This window comes from Myotis daubentonii, chromosome 11 (assembly GCF_963259705.1).
Source record: "Myotis daubentonii chromosome 11, mMyoDau2.1, whole genome shotgun sequence".
In the NCBI taxonomy this organism is placed as follows: domain Eukaryota; kingdom Metazoa; phylum Chordata; class Mammalia; order Chiroptera; family Vespertilionidae; genus Myotis; species Myotis daubentonii.
Window position 1 is genome coordinate 31,695,878 of NC_081850.1, and position 23,316 is coordinate 31,719,193.

Below are 23,316 nucleotides of genomic sequence, written 5' to 3' on the forward strand. Positions count from 1 at the left end.
CAATGAGTTCAAAATTTCCCATGGGAGAAACCTCTAGTTTCCTAAACTATTGATAGCATCTATAATACAAAGTAAAAAAAATGACAGAATAAGATCTATAAGCATGTTGCAATTTACCCGAAAAAAGAAAAAGCTCTCCTTACCTAAAAGTCAGTTCTGGTCATCTATGTAAAGGACAACAGGACCCTTAGACATATTGGCCCCCAAACTAAAAGAGGTATCATCTGGTAGATCACACAAAACAGCTGCTAAGCAGGGCAGCCAAGATGCCAACTACTGGAGAAACAAGGGTATGGACTAGCCTATAGAGAGAATGTACAGAAAGAAGAAAAGGAAAGGCAGCAAATGTCCATTTTGTCATTCTACATCCAAAACCATCTGGTGGTCCCATCAGCTATACCTCTTGCTGTTCTTCAAACATGCCACACTTACTTGCTCTTTGGGGCCTCTGTATTCACTGTCCTCTCCCACAGAAATTCTTACCCCCAGATTCATAGATAACTCACTTAAAGGCATTAGCCTATACTAGGGTCCCAGTGCACAAATCTGTGCACCTTAAAAGGAACTGTGGACCGCAAGGCTGCTGTAGGCACAGGGGCGGGTCTCGGCCCATCCTCTGAGCCCCCACCCGGCCCCTCCCACCATGGCCCCATCTCCCAGCAGCCCTGTTCCCGCTGCTGCCACTCCCATGCACTGAATGCACCGGCCCCACTCACACCAGCTGACAGCGCAGAGTGATTGGGGCCGGGTCCAGCAGCAGGTGCTAGCAGTGCCAACGCTGGCCATCAGGTCAGAGGTTGCAAGCGGCGGCTGCTGCCCCGATTACCCCTCAGGAGCAGGGGGAGATGGAGAAGCCCTCAGGGGCGATCAGGGCTGGCAGCCGCCGCTCGTACCCACTGATGGTGCCAAGTGATAGGGACCTGCGCCGGGAACTGGCAGCAGGTGCAAGTGGTGGCTCTGGTGCCAGCTGCAGGTGTGAGCAGGGCCAGCGCTGGCAGTGGATGCCAGCACCGGCAGCAGGTGTGAGCACCAGGTGGGACTGCAGCACACAGGAGCAAAGAATTTTCAGTAATCACCAGAGGTTTGCCCCAATGACAGTGACCGGTGCCCCGCCTTGGTCTGGTGCCCCCACTCACTTGCTCCACCATCCCGCCACAACCAATGCCCACCATGTTCTACATATGCCCCCTGGTGGTCAACACACGTCATAGTGACTGGTTATTTGGTTGTTCGGCTGTTCAATCTATTTGCATATTAGCCTTTTATTGTATCCTATATAATAAAACCCTAATATGCAAATTGAATGGCGGAACAACGGGTCGCTATGATGCACACTAACCACCAGGGGGCAGACACTCAACACAGGAGCTTCCCTCCAGTAGTCAGTACTTTCCCACAGGAGGAGCTCTGTTCAGCCACAAGCCGGGCTGACAGCTGCAAGTGCAGCAGCGGTGGCGGGAGCCTCTCCTGTCTCCTCGGCAGTGCTAAGGATGTCCCCCGCAGGCTCCTGGGCTGCCAGACATATGTCTGACTGCCAGTTTAGGCCCCTTCCCCTGGAGAGCGGGCCTAAGCCAGCAGGGGGACATCCCCTGAGGTGTCCCAGACTGCGAGAGGGCACAGGCTGGGCTGAGGGACCGTCTCCCGAGTGCACGAATTTTCGTACACCAGGCCTCTAGTAAAGTATATTTCCTCAAGAAAAGACCTTGGCAACTATGGAAATATTTTAATAATATTTAAAAATGTTCACATACTATTACTATTATTGCAAAAGTTTTCTCAAGTTTCTACTCTCTTTGATTAGCACAACAAAAATTCCTACGCTTTTTGATCTTGAATATGGTTCCCCAAAACAAAACATCAGCAGTAAAACAACAGACATCAGTGTAGAATTTAGAAGTCCATTTGATATATATAAAATGAAGTCATGTCATCATTTCCCAAAAACTAGGAACCTAAGACCCAAAAAAGAGAAAAAGAATAAAACAACATTTTATACAATTAAACTGATGATAAAGTGAGCCACTCACTCTCTGGGAGCCTATAAATGGCACTTAACCCAAACACCTACCTCCCACGAAGTGAAAAGTCCCTTTCTAAAATCCATGACAATGGTCCCCAAATGTCAGCCTACAGAGCATTGCCAGCCCAGGACTAAGTTTTCAATAGTCAGAGGCAAAATATGAAAAATGAAGGTCATAAAGAAAATCATAAAGTAAATTTTAAAATCTACAAAAACTTAGCAAATTTTGCATGCTTATTTTTGATCTCCACTGTTAGTTCCATGACCAAACAAAAGGTGGAAATAGAAATGGAGAAAATTTGGTACAAAATAAAAGATAATTCAATGCCCTGCATGGTTAAGACATCTCTCCCTCCTAGGAAAGGGAGTTGTGTACAAGTTTGAGGAAATGTAAAGCAATACATTTGAGTTAAGTTGTACAAAATTACAGTTTTGTAGGGGGGAAAAAATATCAAACATTACCAATTTCATCCATTTCAACCAATGTAGTAATTTATTTTTTTCAAGATCTCAAGAATAGAATGACCACACACTTGCAGTATCAAAAACTGTTCCTGTTCCTGTTATTTCCTTCAAGACTTTAAGAGCAACAATGCACACGTGAATTTAAGAGTCTGAGACTTAGCTATCATTTTACAATCCCAACGCTCTCAGCACATTCAGACCTAAGACTTTATGTCAACCACATTTAGAAAAGTTTCAAGAGTGATTCTGAAAAGTATAGAAAGCAACCATATAAGTTAAAAACCGAACATTTTCCCTCTAATTCAATCAAACCCTTGTGAAGCCACTAGCATAATAAAAGAAAGGTGTTTTTAATTTTTATCCCCTATATTACAGTAAAAGTCAATGCCAGTGGGGCACCTAATATAATTTATGGGCCAAAAAATAAGCTAAACTGAGAATGTTTGACTATTACTACACAGCTGAATGCTAGATAAAATATCCGTAACATCTGAATGCCAAAAACATGTAATGTTTTATTGTACACATAATGCAGGAAAACATTTGCTGTGATCTATCAACAAACATTCCAAGCCAATCTCCTTAGTAATCTGCTGAAGTTGCTGTTTTAAACTAACAGAAAATATAACTGTGCTTAAACAAACAGAAAATATAACTGTTCTCATTCTGAAAGTATGATATTACCTCAAGTTAGTAAGAATTGATACAAAAAGAAATCATTTTATAAAAATTAACAACATTTGGAGCATGACATGCAACAGTCATAAAACAGCATTTGTTTTCAAAACTGGCAGAAAACAGAAGTTTTACGGAAGGGAAACACTTATTGATTAGGGATGTTCCTATACTTCACTATTTTGTTCTTCATTGAAGGCTAGCACGGCGCATGAGGACTATATAGTATTGTCTCCTATTATAATTTCAAAGAATCAAAGACCTTTAGAGTTTGAATGAAACTTTGGGATCACTAATAATCCAACCATTTCACCATACAGAGGAGTAAACATCTGATGAGCCTTAGAGATTCCATGATTTAGCTCTCAAAGGAGCAGCCATTAACAGCCAAGGAGAGACTAGAAGACAGGCAGGTCTCAGGTTCCCTACCATAAACCAGAGTCAAGTGCCCATTACTATCCAGCAAAACAAATAAATGGGTGCTTTTAATATTTAAAATGGAAATTTCATTTCATTTAATATTTAAAATAACATTTTGTAAAATCTGAATCAATAAATGACTTCATTATTACATTTGGTCAATATATCCTTAATAAAACCTTGAAGAAAAATAAATAAAATGAAGACCAACAAATCTATACCAATACTCTTAGAAGGGAAGGAGCTATATCATGCCAGGGGCAAGAGGGCATAATTCTCCCCAAAATATCTATCTACCAAAGGTAAAGTGAAACAGCCAATTCTAGACAATGTACCTTGTGTGAGGAGTAAGTGGAAAGTGCCCAAGAGTCAGCTTGTGCACCAGAAATAGCACTTACAGTGACTATTGACATAGGGAATATCAGGCAATCCCAGAAGAAAACAAAAATCTCCAACAAAGTGAAATCAGTGGGTAGTTCTAGTTTTTGGAATATACACTGGTTTAGTATTCAACTTCATCATAAACATGAGAGCTTTAATAAAAGGAGTGTGAAACAGAGAAAACCATTGGGAAAGTAATCAAACTGTGTCAGACTTGAGTTCCTGAGATTTTCCTTACTTAATTGCACTTAAATATATACATTTTATTCTTTAAAATAACTGAAAACCTAGATTAAATGGGTTAAATAATGGTCAAACACCAATATAATCTCTAATTAAAGCATCAATTTCCATATCTTCCATCTTTGTATTTAAATATTTAATCCATTACTAAATGAATTATAATATTAATAAAGATAGACTGTCCAAAAACTAAATTGCTGTTACAAAGCCTGAAATATTCTAATCAAACTCTCAAGGCATGCAAACATTAGAGATAGGGATCAGGGTCTAAGCTGTCTTTAATTTCAAAGAGATGCTTAACAGCTCATTACAGTGTTGCACTTGCTGAATTGATGAGTTATAAAAAGTTATCCAGACAGTGCTCAGATTAATGAAAATCAGAACCATAACCAAGGTTTTAATCTGAACTTGTCAATTTTCAAACTTGTAGGTGGGTCACCTCTGCACTTGGGTGAACACAGTATGGATAGGTACCTGCATCTTTCAATCTTTCCGTATAATTATTCTAAAAGTCATAAAATTATAGTTGAAGAGTAACAAATAGAAATTTAGTCCAATGGTGATGAGCTCAGCATATTACCACAAGTTATTTCAAGATAGTTGAAGTGCCAAAAATAAACTCATGAACCTGTAGGTTAGGAACCCTAATAATTAATGACCAGTCCTCATATTTTACACAAAAGGAAACTGAAGCCAGAGAGAGGACTTGTCCAAAGGCAAAAAAAACCTATAAGGGACAAAGCCAGGACTCCAGTCAGAGAGTTTACTGTCCATGAGTCAACCAGATTCCTCTTCAAAGTGAGTTCAAAAAGATTTGGCAATTGCTTCTGCTAGATGCTCTGGAGGCTTTAACAGGCAGTACTCACTTTTACTTTAAATTTCTGACTTGGAATGAGAAAGTATAAATGTGATAGTAGTCCTATGATTAAGAACTACTAGGGTAACTCTCTCATCTTATCCTATCACCTATCCTCACACAAGCCCAAACCCAGGCATCAAGCCCAATTGTCCTCTGCCTATGCCAAGTCAGCTGTGGTTTGGTTTTTTCTCTAGTACATCCTTAAGTAAGGATACAAGCTTGTAAGAGTCCAGCTTTGTGTGTCTGAGGGACTTATGTGGTCTTAGCTCTAATTTCCCTACATCCACTCTAGTCCTGGCGTATTTCCCCCAAAGAGCCCAGCATTAGCTCTCCCCTTCCAATCTGGATGTCATTTCTCTCAGAATCCCCGCTGGAGTTCCCTCATTGCTTGAGACCTCAGCTATCACCCTCCTCCTGTGCTTTGCCACATACCAGGTATAAAAGGATATGGAAATACTGCACGCAGTTTCGTACTCAAGATGGTGTTCATAAATTTAAAAAATTCAAGTTTAAAATCCTGAGAACATCACAAGCCTACCTTCGTCACTAGTTGCCTGCTGCTTCACCAGAGTCATTGGGGATCTTGCTGGAGGCTTGCTCAGTGGATGGCGCCAACTTTTAGCTGTTTTGGTTTCTCCCTCTATTCTCTGATTACAAAACAAAAAATGGGGGAGAAACACAAGCAGTTAAAAACTTGTTTTAAACAAAACAATGATTTATAACAATTTAATTATGAAGAACTCTTGTACTTTTTTTTTTTTACCTCGTAAGAAGCTAGCCCTTTTATTAAAAAAAAAAAAAAATGTAAACCTTTAAGTAAAAAAATAGGAATCCATCCTATTAGCTATTTTACCAAAATTCCATTAACTATCCTTCCACTTCATATTAAAATACTATCTGTACGTAGTTCAAGGTAGGCTTATCAATCCAGCAATAAATTTAGCAATTAGCAAGTTTTCAAACGTTCTTTAAAACTAACTTAAATTTAGGGTTATATATTCATAACAATATAGGACTATGGCACATGGTCACATCCATGCTGGTCAAATGAGAATATACAGCATATTATTTTGCTTTCTATCCACACAGAAAACCACACTGCCAAATTGAGCCCATACACTTCCTTTTATTCAGACATGAATCATCACTTCTCTGAGGATTAAACATGAAATCAAAAGTGGTTTTTTCCAATATGATAAATTACTGTCATCTTGAAATCACTTACCTTTTTCTTTGTTGTTAATCCTCACCCGAGGATTTTTTTTTCCATTGGTTTTTAGAGAGAATAAAAGAGAGGGGGATGTGGAGGAGAGAAACATCGATGTGAGAGAGACACATCGATGGGTAGCCTTCCGAGCACCCCGACAGGGGCTAGGGAACAAACCTGCAACCCAGTACATGTTCTTGACCAGGAATCGAACCCTCGACCCTGTTTTGCTTGGGCTGATGCTCTAACTACTGAGCAAAACAGCCAGGGCTGAAATCACTTAAATTTTATAGAAAATCTTTTGTCCTGGGTTCTGTAAACTACATTTTCTTTTCAAGGGTAGAGAAAAAAGGCTATGCATACCCTGACATCTTCCCGACAGAACCCACTTACAAGCTTTCTTGCCCATTCAATCCAAAAAAAGAAAAAGGTAGGGAGACTCCCATAGAGAGTTTGAAATTACTAGGTTTATATCAACAGTTCACTGGGGGAAAAGGACTCTAAGAAATTTTCCTGTTAGCTAAAACAGCAATGGCCAGAAGTGGAGAAGCTACACTGACATCTGACAACAAAACAGGATTTGCTGAAAAAACATGTGAACACATTATAATCGAAGCTAGGAGAAGGAAAGGTGAAACAGGATCTGTGGTTTGGGAAATTATAACTTAGTCAACAACAAAATATTTATTAAACCCTTACTATAGGCCACACTGTTCTAAGAACTGGGTTACAACAAGAAAAAGTACGCTAGCCCCTGCTTTCAAGGAGTGTGCTCTATAGAAGGGAGGAGCCCAGACAATAAGCAAGTAAAAAGTAAATCTCTAGCAGGTACTAATAAGCAAATATGCAGTAAAGAAAAAATAAAATAGGACAAAGAAATGGAAGGAGATAGGGCGGGGCTATTTCCTACAGGTCAACGGAGAAGGCCTTTCAGGTGAGGAGACAATGGAGTGAACTCTTGAGTGCAGTGAAGGAGCGATGCACTCAGGTCTCTGAGGAAGGAGTATGTTGGTCAGCAGGAATAACAGGTAAAGTGGTAACATATTTGGCATATTACATGGAGCCCAATTATAGACAGAGAGACAATGTTCAAAAATTAACCTAGCCGTAACCAGTTTGGTTCAGTGGATAGAGCATCTGCCTACGGACTCAAGGGTCCCAGGTTCGATTCCAGTCAAGGGCATGTGCCTTGGTTGCGGGCACATCCCCAGTAAGGAGTGTGCAGGAGGCAGTTGATCAATGTTTCTCTCTCATCGATGTTTCTAACTCTCTATCCCTCTCCCTTCCTCTCTGTGAAAAATCAATAAAATTTATATTGGAAAAAAAATTAACCTAGTATTTCTTGAGATTTACTACAGCTAATTGCTACCAGAATACACATAGTACTACACTGGATAGGAAGAAACACTGCTCAAAACCACACAAACATGAGATGGATGTGTATTACTTAGAGGGACTGTCTGACACCATGGTGTAAGAAAAGAGTACTAATCCTGCCCTGGCTGGTGTGGCTCGGTTGAGTGTCACCTATGGAAGGGTTGCCAGTTCGATTCCCAGTTGAGGCACATACCCGGTTTGCAGGTTCAATCCCTGGTTGGGGTGTGTACAGGAAGCAACCTATCCTTGTTTGTCTCTCACATACATGTTTCTCTCTCTCTCTCTCTCAAGTCAATAAAAACATTTTTAAAAACAGCATATATAATCACAAATAAAATGATAAAGGTTCTTAGGTCAAATTAGAAAATTGATTTATATATTATTTAACATTTTTAAACTACTTATAAGTAAAATATTCCAAGTGGATTTCCTTGTCTAATCTCCCTTGCTACTCAAAGATACAAAAAGGACTGTGGTGATTGAAATGTAAAGGAGGAATGAAGAAGTGGGTCTGTTCAGGGGCCCACTCTATCAGCTCCCACAATTGAGGCTCTTCTTACTCATCCACTTGAATTCCTTCATCAAGTTATACAGGTCAAAGAGGTTAATGAATTCTGATAATCACTATACATAGAGTGTGTGATTGCCTGATCCACTCACAACCTTATGGTCACAGCAACAGTTTATGCTGAAACTATATGACATTAACATCATATGAAAACATATGAAAAACAGGGTGGTCCTATGCAAACAGATAGAATGGAGAGCTTGGTAATCAAGAGGGGTCTTGAGTTTTCCAAGAGGTAAATGGCCTGTTTCTGGTAGTGGGCAGGGCCAGAAAGGTCAGCCTAGCCCTGGAATCAGAGTCCATGAGGAACATATCAGGGGGAGGCATGACCAGGGGAGTCTACTGTTAAAGTAGAGGCTATGGGACTTAAAGGAATTAACTGTTGGCAGGAGGAGATCAAAGCCCTGAAGGTAACTCATCTCCAGTCTGGTTAACATTGCAGGTAATAGAACCACTCTGTATCTTGACTGTATCAATGTCAATATACTGTGATATCTTCGTAGTTTTCCAAGAAGTCACTATTGGGGGAAACTGGCTGCACAGGAGCTTTCTGTACTATTTCTTACAAGTACACTAGAGGCTTGATGGATGAAATTCATGCAAGAGTAGGCCTTCCTTCCCCCAACTGCCGGCACGGGATTCCCTCTGGCACCCAGGACCTGGGCGTCCCTCGCAGCCCAGCTTCATCCAGACGGTCGTCCGGAAGGATGTCTGATCTAATTAGCATATTATGCTTTTATTATTATAGATATGAATGTATAATCATCTCAAAATAAAGAGTTTAATTTTAGAATAATTTAAAAATAAAATTAAGCTCCAACATGTGGCAAAAAGTTCTATGCTTTCTGAATTATCACCATGGGAGCCAGAGCTCACAGAAGGCTTACCTCCCAATCATGGAAGAAAATATGATGAAGACCCATACATTGTGAAATGTTATTTCTGGCCTATAGCAAGATTCAGATGCACAGCACAGCTTTCAGAAAGTCCTCTCATCACACAATAAATACAGTAAAAACAGACATTGCCACATACACTGGGGACTCTGAAACCATTCCTCTCTCCACTGGGGACGGCTGGGACTTCCCCAGGTTCAAGGCCACTCACACAGCTTTCCACATTACTGCCCTCTCCTTCTGTCAACCAACTGTTACTCTCAGGCACTGAGGAGCACGACTCTGGTAACTTTGACCATGGATGTTTGAGTGGGTCTGATTCCTTGGGGGTCAAATGGCCAATAGATATAGAATCAGCAGTTTCTCTGGTGTTCGAAGATGGAATTATGGCATAGGCTTGGTCATCCTTAGTTTTTATTTCCTCCTTCACAGATGTACTTAAGCAGCTGTTTCCTGAGGAGTAAAACAAAAGACTTAATAAATCTTGCATTGTGTTATTAGTGAGTACAATTGTTAAACTATTCTCAACTAACTTTCTATCTTCCAACTTCCCCTGTACTAGTAAACTTTCACAGACAAAGGTAGAAAAGGTCATGGTAGCATCATGCAGCCTTCATAGTTGTTAAGGTGAGACCTTGGAGTTTGGCAAAAGAATATACTTACTGACAAAATAAGGGATTAAAAAGAAGTTCTACTACAGACAAAAGCCAGGACAACAACAATAATTATCCAAAGCAATAGCAATTTGAAATATTTCTAAAAATAAGAATTATATTCTAATATATGATGCTAACAGGTGCTACTGAGGAAACATTCCAGTTCAGAGGATGTATGTAAAGAATATATGTAAGGCTAAGTAGATACAGTAAAAGTTATTTCCTACACTAATGCTGTATCATACAATGATCATAAGCACTTCTCCACTGCCATCTCTATTTACCCTCCTCCCTCCCTTACACACATGCATGCATTATTTCACCTGTCACATACTAGCTGTGGTGCTGAACCTAGACACATCTTCTATTTAAGTGTTCTGCCAGGTATCTAAACCTGAGGTTAAAATGCAAGAAAATGTGTAATAAAACTGTGTGCCCTTGGCCTAAATGACCCAGTAATTAAACTATGGTAACAGACTATAAACAAATAGCCACATGTTTTGCATAACCGTCTTCTCTGTACTGCTTGTGCTGTTTCCTTCTCTGCCTGCTCCACCTTCCTACCTCCTATCTATTTATCTCAAGTCAATTCAATACCACCTACTTCAAGAAACACTGCCTGTCCAGCCTCCTGTCTCTTCAGGGTGTTTCCCTGTTATACCAGCAACATTCTATGCAATCTCTAACATGGCACTTACCACACTGGCTCTCCACTAAAGTATAAACTCACTGAAGAATGGTCTATGATTTAAACTCTATTAATAAAGACATTTCAAGAGCAAAAGGTAATGAGCATGGAGCAGCAGCTGGAGGTCAGATGAATTAGGACTATGATAAGGACTTTTTTACACTATAAGTGGAATATGAATAAAAAAGAAAGAAGTGGGGATAAGACCTAAGCTACACAGGACAAAGGAGCCAGCAGCGCATGCTCACCTTCTGGGGAGTAGCCCCACCAGTTCCTTTCCCCTCTCCTTCCCCACAGATATGAACCTCCTAAACCCTAAAGGATCCCATGAGGCTTGCAACCAGGGGAGCAACGGGCAGTGGCCCCTTGTACCACACTAACCCCTGAACCTGATCCCAAAGCCCCGTTTTCTCTAATTGCCCAGAGAGCTAGGGCAGCCCAGCCTAGGCTCTCCATTGCTTCTTCTATGCTAAGCCCTTTCTCATTCTACTGTCCCCAGCTTTAATGAATGTTCCCACATAGTAATGAATGAATGAATGAATGAATGAATGAATGATTGAATGAATGAATAAATAAATAAATAAATAAATAAATAAGCAAGCAAGCTAGTAGTTTTCAAAGATCACTGTTTCTTTGTTACTAATGTTGTGGCCCCACCCCATAACAAAGAAACACAATTTCCGGAGGATGAGGCTCCAAAATCAGGATTTTAAAAAGATTCCCAGGTGATTCTAATGTGCAGCCAAGGTTGAGAACCACTGCTCTAAGGTTTGACAGTCTGTCTGGTGCTTCTATGTCTCTGAATCTATTTTTGTTCATCAGTTTATGAGTGAAATAAGCCAGACCATGAAAGATAAGTATCATATGATCTCACGCATTTGTAGAATATAACGAATAACATAAACTGTTGTTCTTTTTTAAAACTTTATTTTTTATTTGTTGTCTTAAAATTAAGTCAAAACTAAGAATTACCTATGTTTGGTTTTCTCTATTCCATATGAGCTCAAGAGAAGCTTTCTAAAAATGTAGCGTATAATGTAAATTGAGTTGCACAAAAAATATTTTTTTCATTTTAGAATCTTTTTTTACATATATTTTTATTGATTTTGAGAAGGAAGGAAGAGGGAGAGAGAGATAAACATCCATGATAAGAGAGAATCACTGATCAGCTGCCTCCTGCACACCCACTACTGGTGATCATGCCTGCAACCCAGGCATATGCTCTTGACTGGAATGGAACCCGGGACCCCTTAGACCGCAGGTCAAGGCTCTATTCACTGAGCCAAACTAGGTAGGCCATTTTAGAATCTTTTTTATTAAACCACACAGGACCTGCTGGCTGTATGTCTCACAGTTCCACTCCATGTAGCACGGGTGCTCCTGACCTTTGCAGCACTCCCTTAGCTTCCTGACTGAATTGCCCCATAACTCTAGAAGGCTTCTTGGCTAAGCTATGTGGAAAAGTGACATATCTGTCCCAGTGAACATAGATCAAAGGCACAACATCATCAACCACCTACTAGTTATATGTGAACAAATCAGCCAGCTTCTCACCTGAGAGCCCGATATTATCTGATAGATTCTGGTCCAGCTGCATCCTCCTAGCCAAGGCCACTCCCTCTGAAGGTGCTTCTGTGTTCTCCAGCTTCACTGCTGCTTCTGGCTGTTCACTGACCTTGAGGTCACCTGGGTCTGGGTCAGGGGTAGGGCCCTGTGCCCCATCGACTGCAGCTGACACTTCCTCATCCTCCTCATTCTTAGGCCGCTTAGAGTGAGAACTAGTGCACTGGAAGCTATTAACAAGAGAAGCTGTGGTCAGAGCAATGTTTGCAAAGAACAGGATAAAAACATACCAATGCAAATGTTATTTTCACTTACTGAAAGAAGAAAAAAATTGATAGATTTTTCAATTATTGTGCAGAGATTATCTTCACAATTAAAAGATTAATTTTAATGTTGAAATCTTAAGTTTTAACAACAATTCACTGAAAATTAAAATTAAGCCCTAGCCAGTTTTGCTCAGTGGCTAGAGCATCAGCCTGCAGACTGAAGGGTCTGGGTTCCATTCCGATCAACAGCACATGCCTGGGTTGCAGGCTCGATCCCCAGTAGGGGGCATGAAGAAGGCAGCCAATCAATGATTCTCTCTCATCATGGAAGTTTCTTTCTCTCCCTCTCCCTTCCTCTCTGAAATCAATAAAAATATATAATTTTTTAAAATTAAAACAATGGTAAATACTTGATTATTAAATACTGTTGAGGGAAGTCATTGTTAAAAGTTTATAACAATATTGAAAGAAATCTAAAAATAAAAAAGAAAGTGAAAAATGATGACATGGGGGAAATCTAATCAATAAATCCAGTATTATTTAGGTAATGAGAAACAAAGAAGAAAATGAGGAGAGCCCATAAAGCCATTGTTAAAATCTGTGTACGTTTGCATTCCAAGGTGAACAGGTGACCACATTTCCCTGAATTTTGTGTAATTCTTAAGTTTTCATTAAAATCATTAAAAATAAATGCCAAATCATCATTAGCTAAAGGAAATAAGAAGGACGGCCAACTGTATATATTTGATGTTTATATCAACTTATTATTTTCAGAGTGGACACCATTTTTAATTTTTTCCTCTTTCAGTATTTTCCAGCAAGTCACTTGATAGCTTTGTCATAGATACCTTTAATATATGACACAACATTTCTAACACTCATTTAGAAAAAATTGCAATTCAAATAAAAGCAATATGTATTTCAGTGCCCCCAAATGCATACACATAGACACACAAACAGCACAAAAGAAGACAGGAAAGGCAGAGGTCTGAGATAAAGGAGTAGCCTTGGACAACCGATGTAAATTGGCTTTGGCTGTTGCTGGTAGTGGCAGTACTAGTACCAGCATCACCATTATCATGTGTACTGAGAACCCATGCACTGGCCTATGTAGAAAATCTTCACATTACTAAAAGGATAGTACACGTAAAGTTAGATGACTGACATCTCTTCGAGATTTCAATGAATCATTCCCTTCATCAGATTTCCCTAGATAGGGCTTTACTTAAGGGAGTCAGAGAACTATGATCAAGCCACAAAGCTGAGCATAACCAACAAGCCCCTTAACATTAGCTTTTCAAACTAAGTGAGTAAAGTCCACTGATTATTTTAACCTGATGAAGGCATTTCAAATCTGCTCCATGTCATGGATCTATGTCAACCCGAAAGGGCCACTGTGGTTAGTAACTAGGAGACCAGATCATACATCTAATTAAAGTATTATATTTTTTCTGACCATTAAAGAGCAATTTTCAACAAGATCTACTGGTGTTTCTTCTGAACTCAAGATTAACTACTGCCCCCTCCCACAGCTAGTGTCTTTCGTAATGTGTATTAACATCTTTATCAAAGGCATTGACTCTCTAAATCTGTGGTTCCCAAACTTTTTTTTAATGCAACCCGTAGTAAGTTATACATTCTAGATGGTGACACAACACACACATACACACATACTCACACATGTCATGAGTTAATACTTACCCTTCCCACACAGGGAGGACTATGATACTTTTTATTCTATTTTACTTCCTAATTTAAAAATGTTGTTTCTAACCTACTAAATTGCTCTGAAAACTAACAGTTTGAAAATCACTGCTATAAACTATAGGGTGAAATAGAACACCTCAGTTTGAGTCCTGCTACTAATTCTGTGCCTCAGGGATTTCTCTCATAAAATGCGGAAGTTTGACTCCATGTTCTTAAGGTTCCTCCACTCACTACCATTCTAAAATAGCAGAAAATAAATGTCAGGAAAAATAAAAGAGAATCAGAAAATGAGCATCAAAAGTGTGGGCAAAGATTTAAAATTACAGTGTTATTTCAGTTAATAGCAAAAAAACTGGAAACAAGCTACAGGTCCAAACACAGGGGATTAGTTAAATACATGCAGTCATTAAAAATCACGTTGTAGCAAATCATTTGATTACATTAAAACACTCACAAAACTGGTCATCAAATTGTTAATAGAGCATCGCCCCAATTTAAGAAAGGCATATAATACTATATGATATAGAATCAATATATATGTAAAGGATATATACAAAATGTTAACACTGGTTATCTCTGGATTGTGAGGTTATGAGTGATTTGGGATTCCTTCATTATTCTTTTCCTTATTTTACAAATTTTCTCCAATGCACAAATATTACCTTTACAATCTGAAAGAAAAACAATGAGTAATATTGGAGAGTAAAAATGTAATATAACCCTGAAAAACATCAAGAGCCTAAAAATGTTGCCTGAGGACCTGAGCAACATAACACATACCCTATTCAATGGGTTTTAAACTAGCTAGATGCCCGTGACAGGTGTAAAAGCTTCTGAAATGGCCCTGGCCACGAAAATGGAATGTAGAATAAAGTTCACAGGGACAACCATTTTACAGAAACGCCACATGCTTGGCTTTCTATCTCATAAAAGAATAAAACCAAGTGTATAAAATGGGGCAAAAAATAGGTATCCCGATGAGAAAATTAATATCAAATGAAGAAGAAAACTACTGAAGTCAGAAAGAAAATCAGTAGCAAAATGAAAAGGCTGGAAATCAAGCTACTGAAGCTAATAAAATATGGAGATGAATAAAGAGCACCACCAATACAACTTTAAAATACGTTAGTGTAAGAGATCCAAGAGGTTCTAGTATTGTTTTACTTGCCATGTGTAACAACTTCAGGAATATTCTCAAACACAAAATAAATTCTTTCTACTTCTATTTATTTATTACATTTCTCAAGAATTAAAATATTTTGTCTCAAATTTTCAGTAAGATATTATGTAAACTTATGAGGAATAAATTTTCAGCAAAGCAAAAAGTCTTTGAGAATATCACATCATAACCCATTTTAACTGCATAAGTACAAGTGTGATGGGGGAGGCTGGGACCGTTACCTCCTGGATGCTCTTATTTTCCTCCTCCTTTGCAGCCATGCTTTTACTTCAGGGGTGGTTTCCGGAGTAGGCTTTGTGTGATCGATGGTGTATATATCCTTTCCTTGTTTCCAAAGCTGGTATCTGTCTGGCTGAAATTTCTTCACAAAAATATCCATTGAAATTTTCACCATGTCATTCCTGCAGGTGCACTGAAACACAGAGGGGATGTTGTGCTTTAAACATTTCATAGCTACGTGAAGTCACACTTTAAATGTGACTCACAAGAATATTTAGTCACCACATAAATGAGGATGTTTTACATTTTCAAACATTCAGTGAGGGGTAAATTCAATTTCTTCTAAAGCAGCGGTTCTCAACCTGTGGTTCGCGACCTCTTTGGGGGTCGAATGACCCTTTCACAGGGGTTGCCTAAGACCATCGGAAAACACATATATAATTACATATTATTTTTGTGATTAATCACTATGCTTTAATTATGTTCAATTTGTAACAATGAAAATACATCCTGCATATCAGATATTTACATTACGATTCATAACAGTAGCAACATTACTGAAGTAGCAACGAAAATAATTTTATGGTTGAGGAACTGTATTAAAGGGTCGTGGCATTAAGAAGGTTGAGAACCACTGTTCTAAAGGAAGGCGAGAACCTGCATATTCACACTTATAAATGGTAAAATAATATGCTGAAAGGCATGGTAGAGTTGATAAGGAACTGTGTACCAGGAACAACTAAAAGGAAAGTGCACTCATTCAAAAGCATGCCTGCAACAGAAGGATTAACCACTCTCCCTTCAAAAGGCTGTATCAGTGAGCTGAATGCTGAAAGGTCTGTAAAGCTGAAAACCTGGGTTCACAAACAGAAGTAGCCAATGAATGTGATTAGAATAATTAAACCAATGGGAAGAGGTAAATTTTCTTCAAGATAAATTTTAATCACATTATGTTTATTAACAAACATACTCTCAAAAAGTGGCCAACAATTAGGAACAAAAGAAGAGTCTCTTCTACATCATATCACATAAAACGCACCCACTGCAAAACACTACTACAAACATATCCACTAGGAAAAAAGGAATAGTATTAAAGTCAGTTCAAATAAATGATTATTTTGAATCCACTAAGATTTTGATTTTCATGGATATATACATACCTAGCAGTCATATCTTATAAAGCACGTTTCCTATAAAGACTTCACACAGGTTAAATTGCATCCAGCCCAAACTTCATCCAACAAGACAGACATTAATAAAACTTGAGGCCCAGTGCACAAAAATTTGTGCACTCGGGAGGGAGAGGGGGGTCCCTCAGCCCGGCTTGTGCCCTCTCGCAGTCTAGGATCCCTCGGGAGATAACGACCTGCTGGCTTAGGCCTGCTCCCGGGTGGCAGAGGGCAGACCCAATCCCTAGGTGCAGCCCCTGGTCGGGCTCAGAGCAGGGCCGATTGGGGAGTTGGGGCGCCACCCCCTGTCATGCACAGAGCAGGGCAGATTGGGAGGTTGCGATGCCACCCTCAGTCACGCTCAGGGTAGGGCCGATTGGGGGGTTGGGGCACCGCCCCGTCACACTCAAGGCAGGGTCGATGGGGAGGTTGTGGTGCCACTCCCTGTCACGCACAGAGCAGGGCCAATCAGGGGGTTGGGGCGCTGCCCCCTGTCATGCACAGAGCAGGGCCCATCAGGGGGGTTGGGGCTCCATACCCTGTCACACACAGAGCAGGGCCCATCAGGTGGTTGGGGAGCTCCCCTCGTCACACACAGAGTAGGGCCGATAGGGGAGTTGGGGCACCGCCCCCTGTCACACACAGAGCAGGGCGGATCAGGGGGTTGGGGCGCCACCACTGTCACACTCAGAGCAGGGCTGATGGGGAGGTTATGGCTCTACCCCATCACACACAGAGCAGGGCCCGTGGGGTGGGGGTTGGGGCACCGCCCTCTATCACCCACAGAGCAGGGCCGATCAGGGGGTCAGGGCGCCGCCACTGTCACACTCAGGGCAGGGCCGATGGGGAGGTTATGGCTCTACCCCGTCACACACAGAGCAGGGCTAATCAGGGGGTTGGAGCGCTGCCCCCTGTCACATACAGAGCATGGCCGATCAGGGGGTTGGGGCGCCGCACCCTGTCACACACAGAGCTGCAGGGCGATCAGGGGTTTGTGGAGCTCCCCCCTATCAGGCACAGAGCAGGGCTGATCAGGGGGTTGGGGGTGCCTTCCCCTGTCATGAACAGAGCAGGGAAGATAGGGAGGTTGTGGCCCCGCCCCCTGTCACACACAGAGCCGCAGGGCGATCATGGGGTTTGGGCGCTGCCCGGTCACACTGATCCCGGTGCCGGGAGGCCTCACAGTTCCACTGATCCCAGTGCTGGGAGGCATATTACCCTTTAACTATATAGGATAGAGGCCCGGTGCACGGGTAGGGGCCGGCTGGTTTGCCCTGAAGGGTGTCCTGGATCAGGGTGGGGGTCCCCACTGGGGTGCCTGGCCAGCCTGGGTGAGGGGATGATGGCTGTTTGCAGCTGGTCACACACCCTTTAGGGTGGGGGTCTCCACTGGGATGCCTGGCCAGTCTGGGTGAGGGGCTGAGGGCTGTTTTCAGGCTGGCAGGTGACTGAAGCTCCCAACCGCTCTTTTTCTTTTTTTCTTTTTTTATTCTGGGCCAGCTTTAGCTTTGAGGCTTGGCTCCAGCTCTTAGGCCTCCGCTGCTGAAAGCAGGTTTCTGGCCTTTGTTTACCTTCCGTATTTGAAACAATGTTGCGATCCTGCTGGCTGAAGCCCGGCTGACTAAAGCAGGTTTCTGGGGTTTTGTTTAGCTTCTATATTTGTAACATAGTTGCTTAGAGTTGCAACTCAGAGGCCTGCAGCGGCAGGCGGGGAACGTTGGAATCCTCCGTCACTGAAGCAAGCAAGCCTCATATTAGTTTCAAGCTGCCTGGCTTCCGGCCGCCATCTTGGCTGGCAGTTAATTTGCATATTGCCCTGATTAGCCCATGGGAAGGGTAGCAGTCGTTTGCTAATTACCATGTTTCTCTTTTATTAGATAGGATAGTGGTGCAAAATTGTCTCAAAGGTGTAACTATTATATCTTGGCAAACTCTAACACACTGGGCAACAGACTGGTTGACTCAACAACAGCTTTGAAACTCAATATTTTGTTGATACAATTATCATCTCCATGCAAATTAAGTAGTTTTAATAATGTCTAGTCTAAAACTCCTTCCATAGAATTCAAATGATTTAAAAGTTCAGAGAACAACTAACATGCCCTAACTTCTTCTGCAAACAAACATGCTGTTATCAATGATATGATAATTCTTCCAATTGTCTACATTCATACTTAACATTTCCTAATCCATCTTTCCCCTCTACCCTTAGAAATCCAGTCTGTCATCAACTACCGAATTCTTCCTCTGAAATGTCTCTTGTACGAATTCCTTATACCAGTCTCTGCTAGCACCAATTCATCTTTACAGCTGTCACTTTAATCTCCCCCAAATGTCTTGTAATCTTTTGTATCTGAGTTCAATAGAGTGTAATCACCCTTTAGAATTAAGTCTCAGTTCCTGAGCTGGGCATTCAAGGGCTCCAACATTTAATTCCACCAGTAAAATTTCCAGGTTTCTCTCCCATTGCCAGTAAATATGAATATTCCTCTTCAACCCAAGTATAGTCACGGGAGCCCAAGTGCCACAAATGCTTCCTACCTCAGCACTACTGCTCCTACCACAAAGCCCTTCTGCTCACCATTCTGCTATCCAAAGAAAATTCATAATAAACACTGGAAGGAAATTGTATCAAATGTCTGCATGTGGTACTATTAATCTACATCACTGCTTTCTATTGTTACATACAGAGAGAGTTCTAAGTCATTTTGTTGTACTCATCTTGGCGTAGAAATATGGAAAATGAGGATCCTGAGAAATTTTAATATATTTGGTTTAAGATGTAATATTTCCACTAAAGAAAAAAATATAAGTTTAGACCAGCCGTGGGCAAACTACGGCCCGCGGGCCAGATCCGGCCCATTTGAAATGAATAAAACTAAGAAAAAGAAAGACCGTACCCTTTTATGTAATTATGTTTACTTTGAATTTATATTCGTTCACACAAACACTCCATCCATGCTTTTGTTCCGGCCCTCCGGTCCAGTTTAAGAACCCATTGTGGCCCTGGAGTCAAAAAGGTGGCCCACCCCTGGTAGAAACTTTCTTATAATCTTATAGTGTTACTAATACTTGCTTCATGAAAAATAAAATTGAGTGGACAATATAGGTACTGTAAGTTTCTTTGGCAAGGAGAATTCTGTCTCACATATTTCAATTTCCCATGACCCTCTCCCAGAAGTCTTGAATTTTATAAATATACAACAAGATCTACCACTCTGCTGACTGCTTGACTCACTGTAAATACAATAGATAAATATTATCTTTAATTTTAAACATTCAGAAATAAAGTAAAAAATACTCAAAATAATGAAAGTAACAATGTCAGAGCCAAAAACAATAAGCTTCAGCAGCACAGTGAAATCTATTCTTGTTAATACCGGAAAATAATAACATTCATCTAAACCCCTATGAAGATTGAATGAGATTATCTAAGAGAATGCATAGTAGGAAATGAAGATATTAACAGTCTCATTTAGAAATAAAGAAACTTAGTGACTACATATTGGTACAAACAGCAATAACCAGAAACAGGTAAAACTTTTCAAGCAAACTATTTTTGAAATGAAGTCAAAATACTAATATGAATGGCTTTTGCTGCTTTTCCTTTTAAGAACATACATATTAATTGTAAATGTTAAGTTCAAATATAAAGAGAATTATCAGAAGAAAAAAAAAGAGAGAGAATTATCAGGAATCTGTATACATTGAATTCTTCTATGTTCACTACCCTAAGATTTATTATACAGAATCATGATTATTTTGTTCCTGTCTCCAGGAAGTCCAATTCATGGTCTCCATTATTTATACTGAAAACAAATCATCTAATTTAAATATAAAATATTTTTTAAAATAAGCAACTTTCTAAGACAAAAAATAGTAAGTTAGAATTTGAATTATAGAACTAGAAATTTCATATAACCAAAATATAAGATTAAAAAATAAGAAGGTAATACTTAACAAACACCTAAAGTATTACTTTACTATATGTTTTTGTGACATGCAGCATGACTAATTTTTTAATTGCTTTTATGTACAAATTTCTGGTAAGGAAGGCTTCGAAGGTATGCAAATTACTCTGCTTTTCAGTATATTTACAATTAAAATGATAATTAGGAAAGAACACAGGAAAAAAATACCTTAAAAATAAACCAAAGTAAGCCTCTTGATGTACCTGTTAAGGTTGTTAAATGGTTATTAAATGGGTGTTATGAGTTCAATTGTGTCCCCCTGCAAAGGTATGTTAAAATGCGAACCCTCCAGTCTATCAGAATGTGACCTTATTTGGAAATGGGGTTATGACCGAAGTAATTACTTATGGTCACATTGGTGTATGAATATGCAGTTACCCAGGAAAGATGTGTGGAGGATCCTCTTATCTGATGGCGTGGGCACCCATGAGTTATACAATAGACCAAAACAGTTTTTAAAATTTTTTAAGAAATGCTGCCCGCCCGGACTCAAAGGGACAGAGGAAGCATGAAATGAAGGCAAATGACTCTAATGGCAAAGCCACAATGAAGAAGACTGAGCCTCAGGCTCTCATCAGGCTTTACAGAGCACATAGAGATAGCCAACAGACATATGAGGAGCTGCTCAACATCACTAGTCATGAGGGAAATGCAAATTAAAACCACAAAGGGGAATAGCAACACTGATCAGAATGGCCATCATCAACAAATCCAACAAACTACAAGTGTTGGTGAGGATGTGGGGAAAAGGGAACCCTTGTGGGATTGACAACTGATGCAGCCACTATGGAAAACAGTACAGAGATTACTCAAATAATTAAAAACAGAGCTTCCATATGACCCAGCAATTCAACTTCTGGATATTTATTTTATATAAAATATATATATATTACTTTGAAAAGATATGTGCATACCTATGTTCAATGCAACATTATTTTCAATAGCCAAAATATGGAAGCAACCTAGGTGTACACTGATAGGTAAATGAATAAAGAAGATGCGATATGAAGATAGAGTAGGTTTGTACTACATCATACCAAACATATAGAAGAGAAAGGCCCAGCTCTTTGGGAAATTGCCATACTATTAACTCACACTAAATTTATAGATGTCCAGGAATCTGAAAACTTACTCTGCTATATTAAGCATAGTTATTTCTGATTCCAAATATAATTGAGGGACGATATTTTGCAATATGCACTCTATAAACTAGTCTCCCTGATCAGTATTTTCTAGCATTATGTTCCAATGAAGAAGCCACTCAACTTTTAAGGAGTTTAATCAATTATTTTATGAGAAACATGGCCTAATTTAGAGTTGTTAAATAAAACAAATTTATAAAATAGATAATTATACAGTTAGTAAATTCAGCATCTATTGATATTAATCTATTTATAGAAATACCTAACCTAATGAGATACTATAAAAATTGATAAATTTTTTCTTTGCATGTTCACCAGACAACAATAGAAAGTATTTAATATGTGAATTAACTACAAAAAATACAAAGGGATCAATTTATGTTGGAATTCCTCTAAATAAATTCCAAAAGGTGAGTACTAGTAAAATATTCTACTTCTGTAGCCCATTCATTCTTTTATCATAAAATTTTCATTACCAGTTACAAACTCGAACTGAATTTCACCCTCTTTGGAGTACTCCCAACAGACTAGTATTTCTTAGCTGGCTTAAGAAATTAGAAATTTTATTCTAAAAAATTACATTCAAAAAGGGGAATTCAGAATCAGTGTAATAATTGTAGATGAATCTAGCATGCATTATGCTGAACTAAAAAAGCCAGAGTTTTTTAAAGTCCATAATGATGGTTATTCCAACAAATTAATGAATATGACTATGTTTAATATGATTAATAAGCAGTAGCCACATTTCTCTTTCTGCTTGATGAATCCTGGTCTGAGTTTAGCTCCTTTAGCTCTTCTGGTTATTAATTACTTAAAATTGGGGACACAATGCATCATCTTCTCCATATAAAAATGCTTTCCTAGCTCTGTCACAGGGGCTCAAAATCAAAGTGTGTAAACATACTGGACTCCACAAAAACTGAAGTAAACTCAAAATGCTGTTGTAAACCAAAGAAATTTTTTAAATTTTCAGGTTTTACTCAAATACTTATATTTTACAGAATGTTTTTTCAGAGATGGTAAAAATGTGTGATCCTTCTGATAACGAATCAAAGCTTAAAAATTTTACAAGAAATTAATGCAATAATAAAATAGAAAATGCTGTTTCCTGCCAATTTCTATCTATGGAACATACTGGGCACCCACCACTGTTCACCCACCTTATTATGTAATTGTCAACTATAATGCTGATTTATTTCATCTACATATCTATTCAATCATTGCTCATGTGTACATGTGACCTCTTACACAAATAATTTGGGGAGAAAATTATTATAATTACTTTGACAATGTATAAGAATAATTTTAATGCAGGAAATTGAGTTTTTAAATATTTAGATCTAATTAAGTTGAAAAATAATATTTAAACAGCACTTTGATTTTCTGGGTTATATTTCATATAGTACCAGTCAAAGACAAATGATAGGCTGTTTCAGCAGAGTACATGAAAAGTAAACTATATGATTGTATTTACACTGACTGAGCAGAGGGAAAATAGAAATATAATTCTACGATCAATATTAAATAATGAAGTTGGCATATAAGAAGTGCCAAGGCCATTTCCTTTGTCCTTTTGTCCATTAACCAGTTAACTGCCACGTGTCCAAAGACACTTTCATCTTGCTTACGTCTATAGCCGCTTAT

At 39.3% G+C, this 23,316-nt stretch overlaps 1 protein-coding gene across 13 annotated transcripts in view; it reads right to left on the reverse strand.

Annotated features, from left to right (window-relative positions):
- Positions 1-23,316, reverse strand: part of KDM4C (lysine demethylase 4C) — a 337,267-nt gene that overhangs the window by 144,423 nt on the left and 169,528 nt on the right. For 10 of the 13 annotated variants that reach the window (XR_009447593.1, XM_059656696.1, XM_059656699.1 and 7 more), the window contains 4 exons: positions 15,393-15,583; positions 12,010-12,248; positions 9,251-9,564; positions 5,602-5,710 (listed from right to left, as the gene is read on the reverse strand). Coding sequence is in view for 12 of the 13 variants with exons in the window: in XM_059656696.1 (XP_059512679.1) it covers positions 5,602-5,710; positions 9,251-9,564; positions 12,010-12,248; positions 15,393-15,583 (853 nt within the window). In the remaining variant the exon portion in view is untranslated. Of the gene's footprint in view, positions 1-1,822; positions 1,953-5,601; positions 5,711-9,250; positions 9,565-12,009; positions 12,249-15,392; positions 15,584-23,316 lie in introns of those variants that run through there. The other 3 variants (XM_059656697.1, XM_059656708.1, XM_059656707.1) reach the window with 2 other exon arrangements.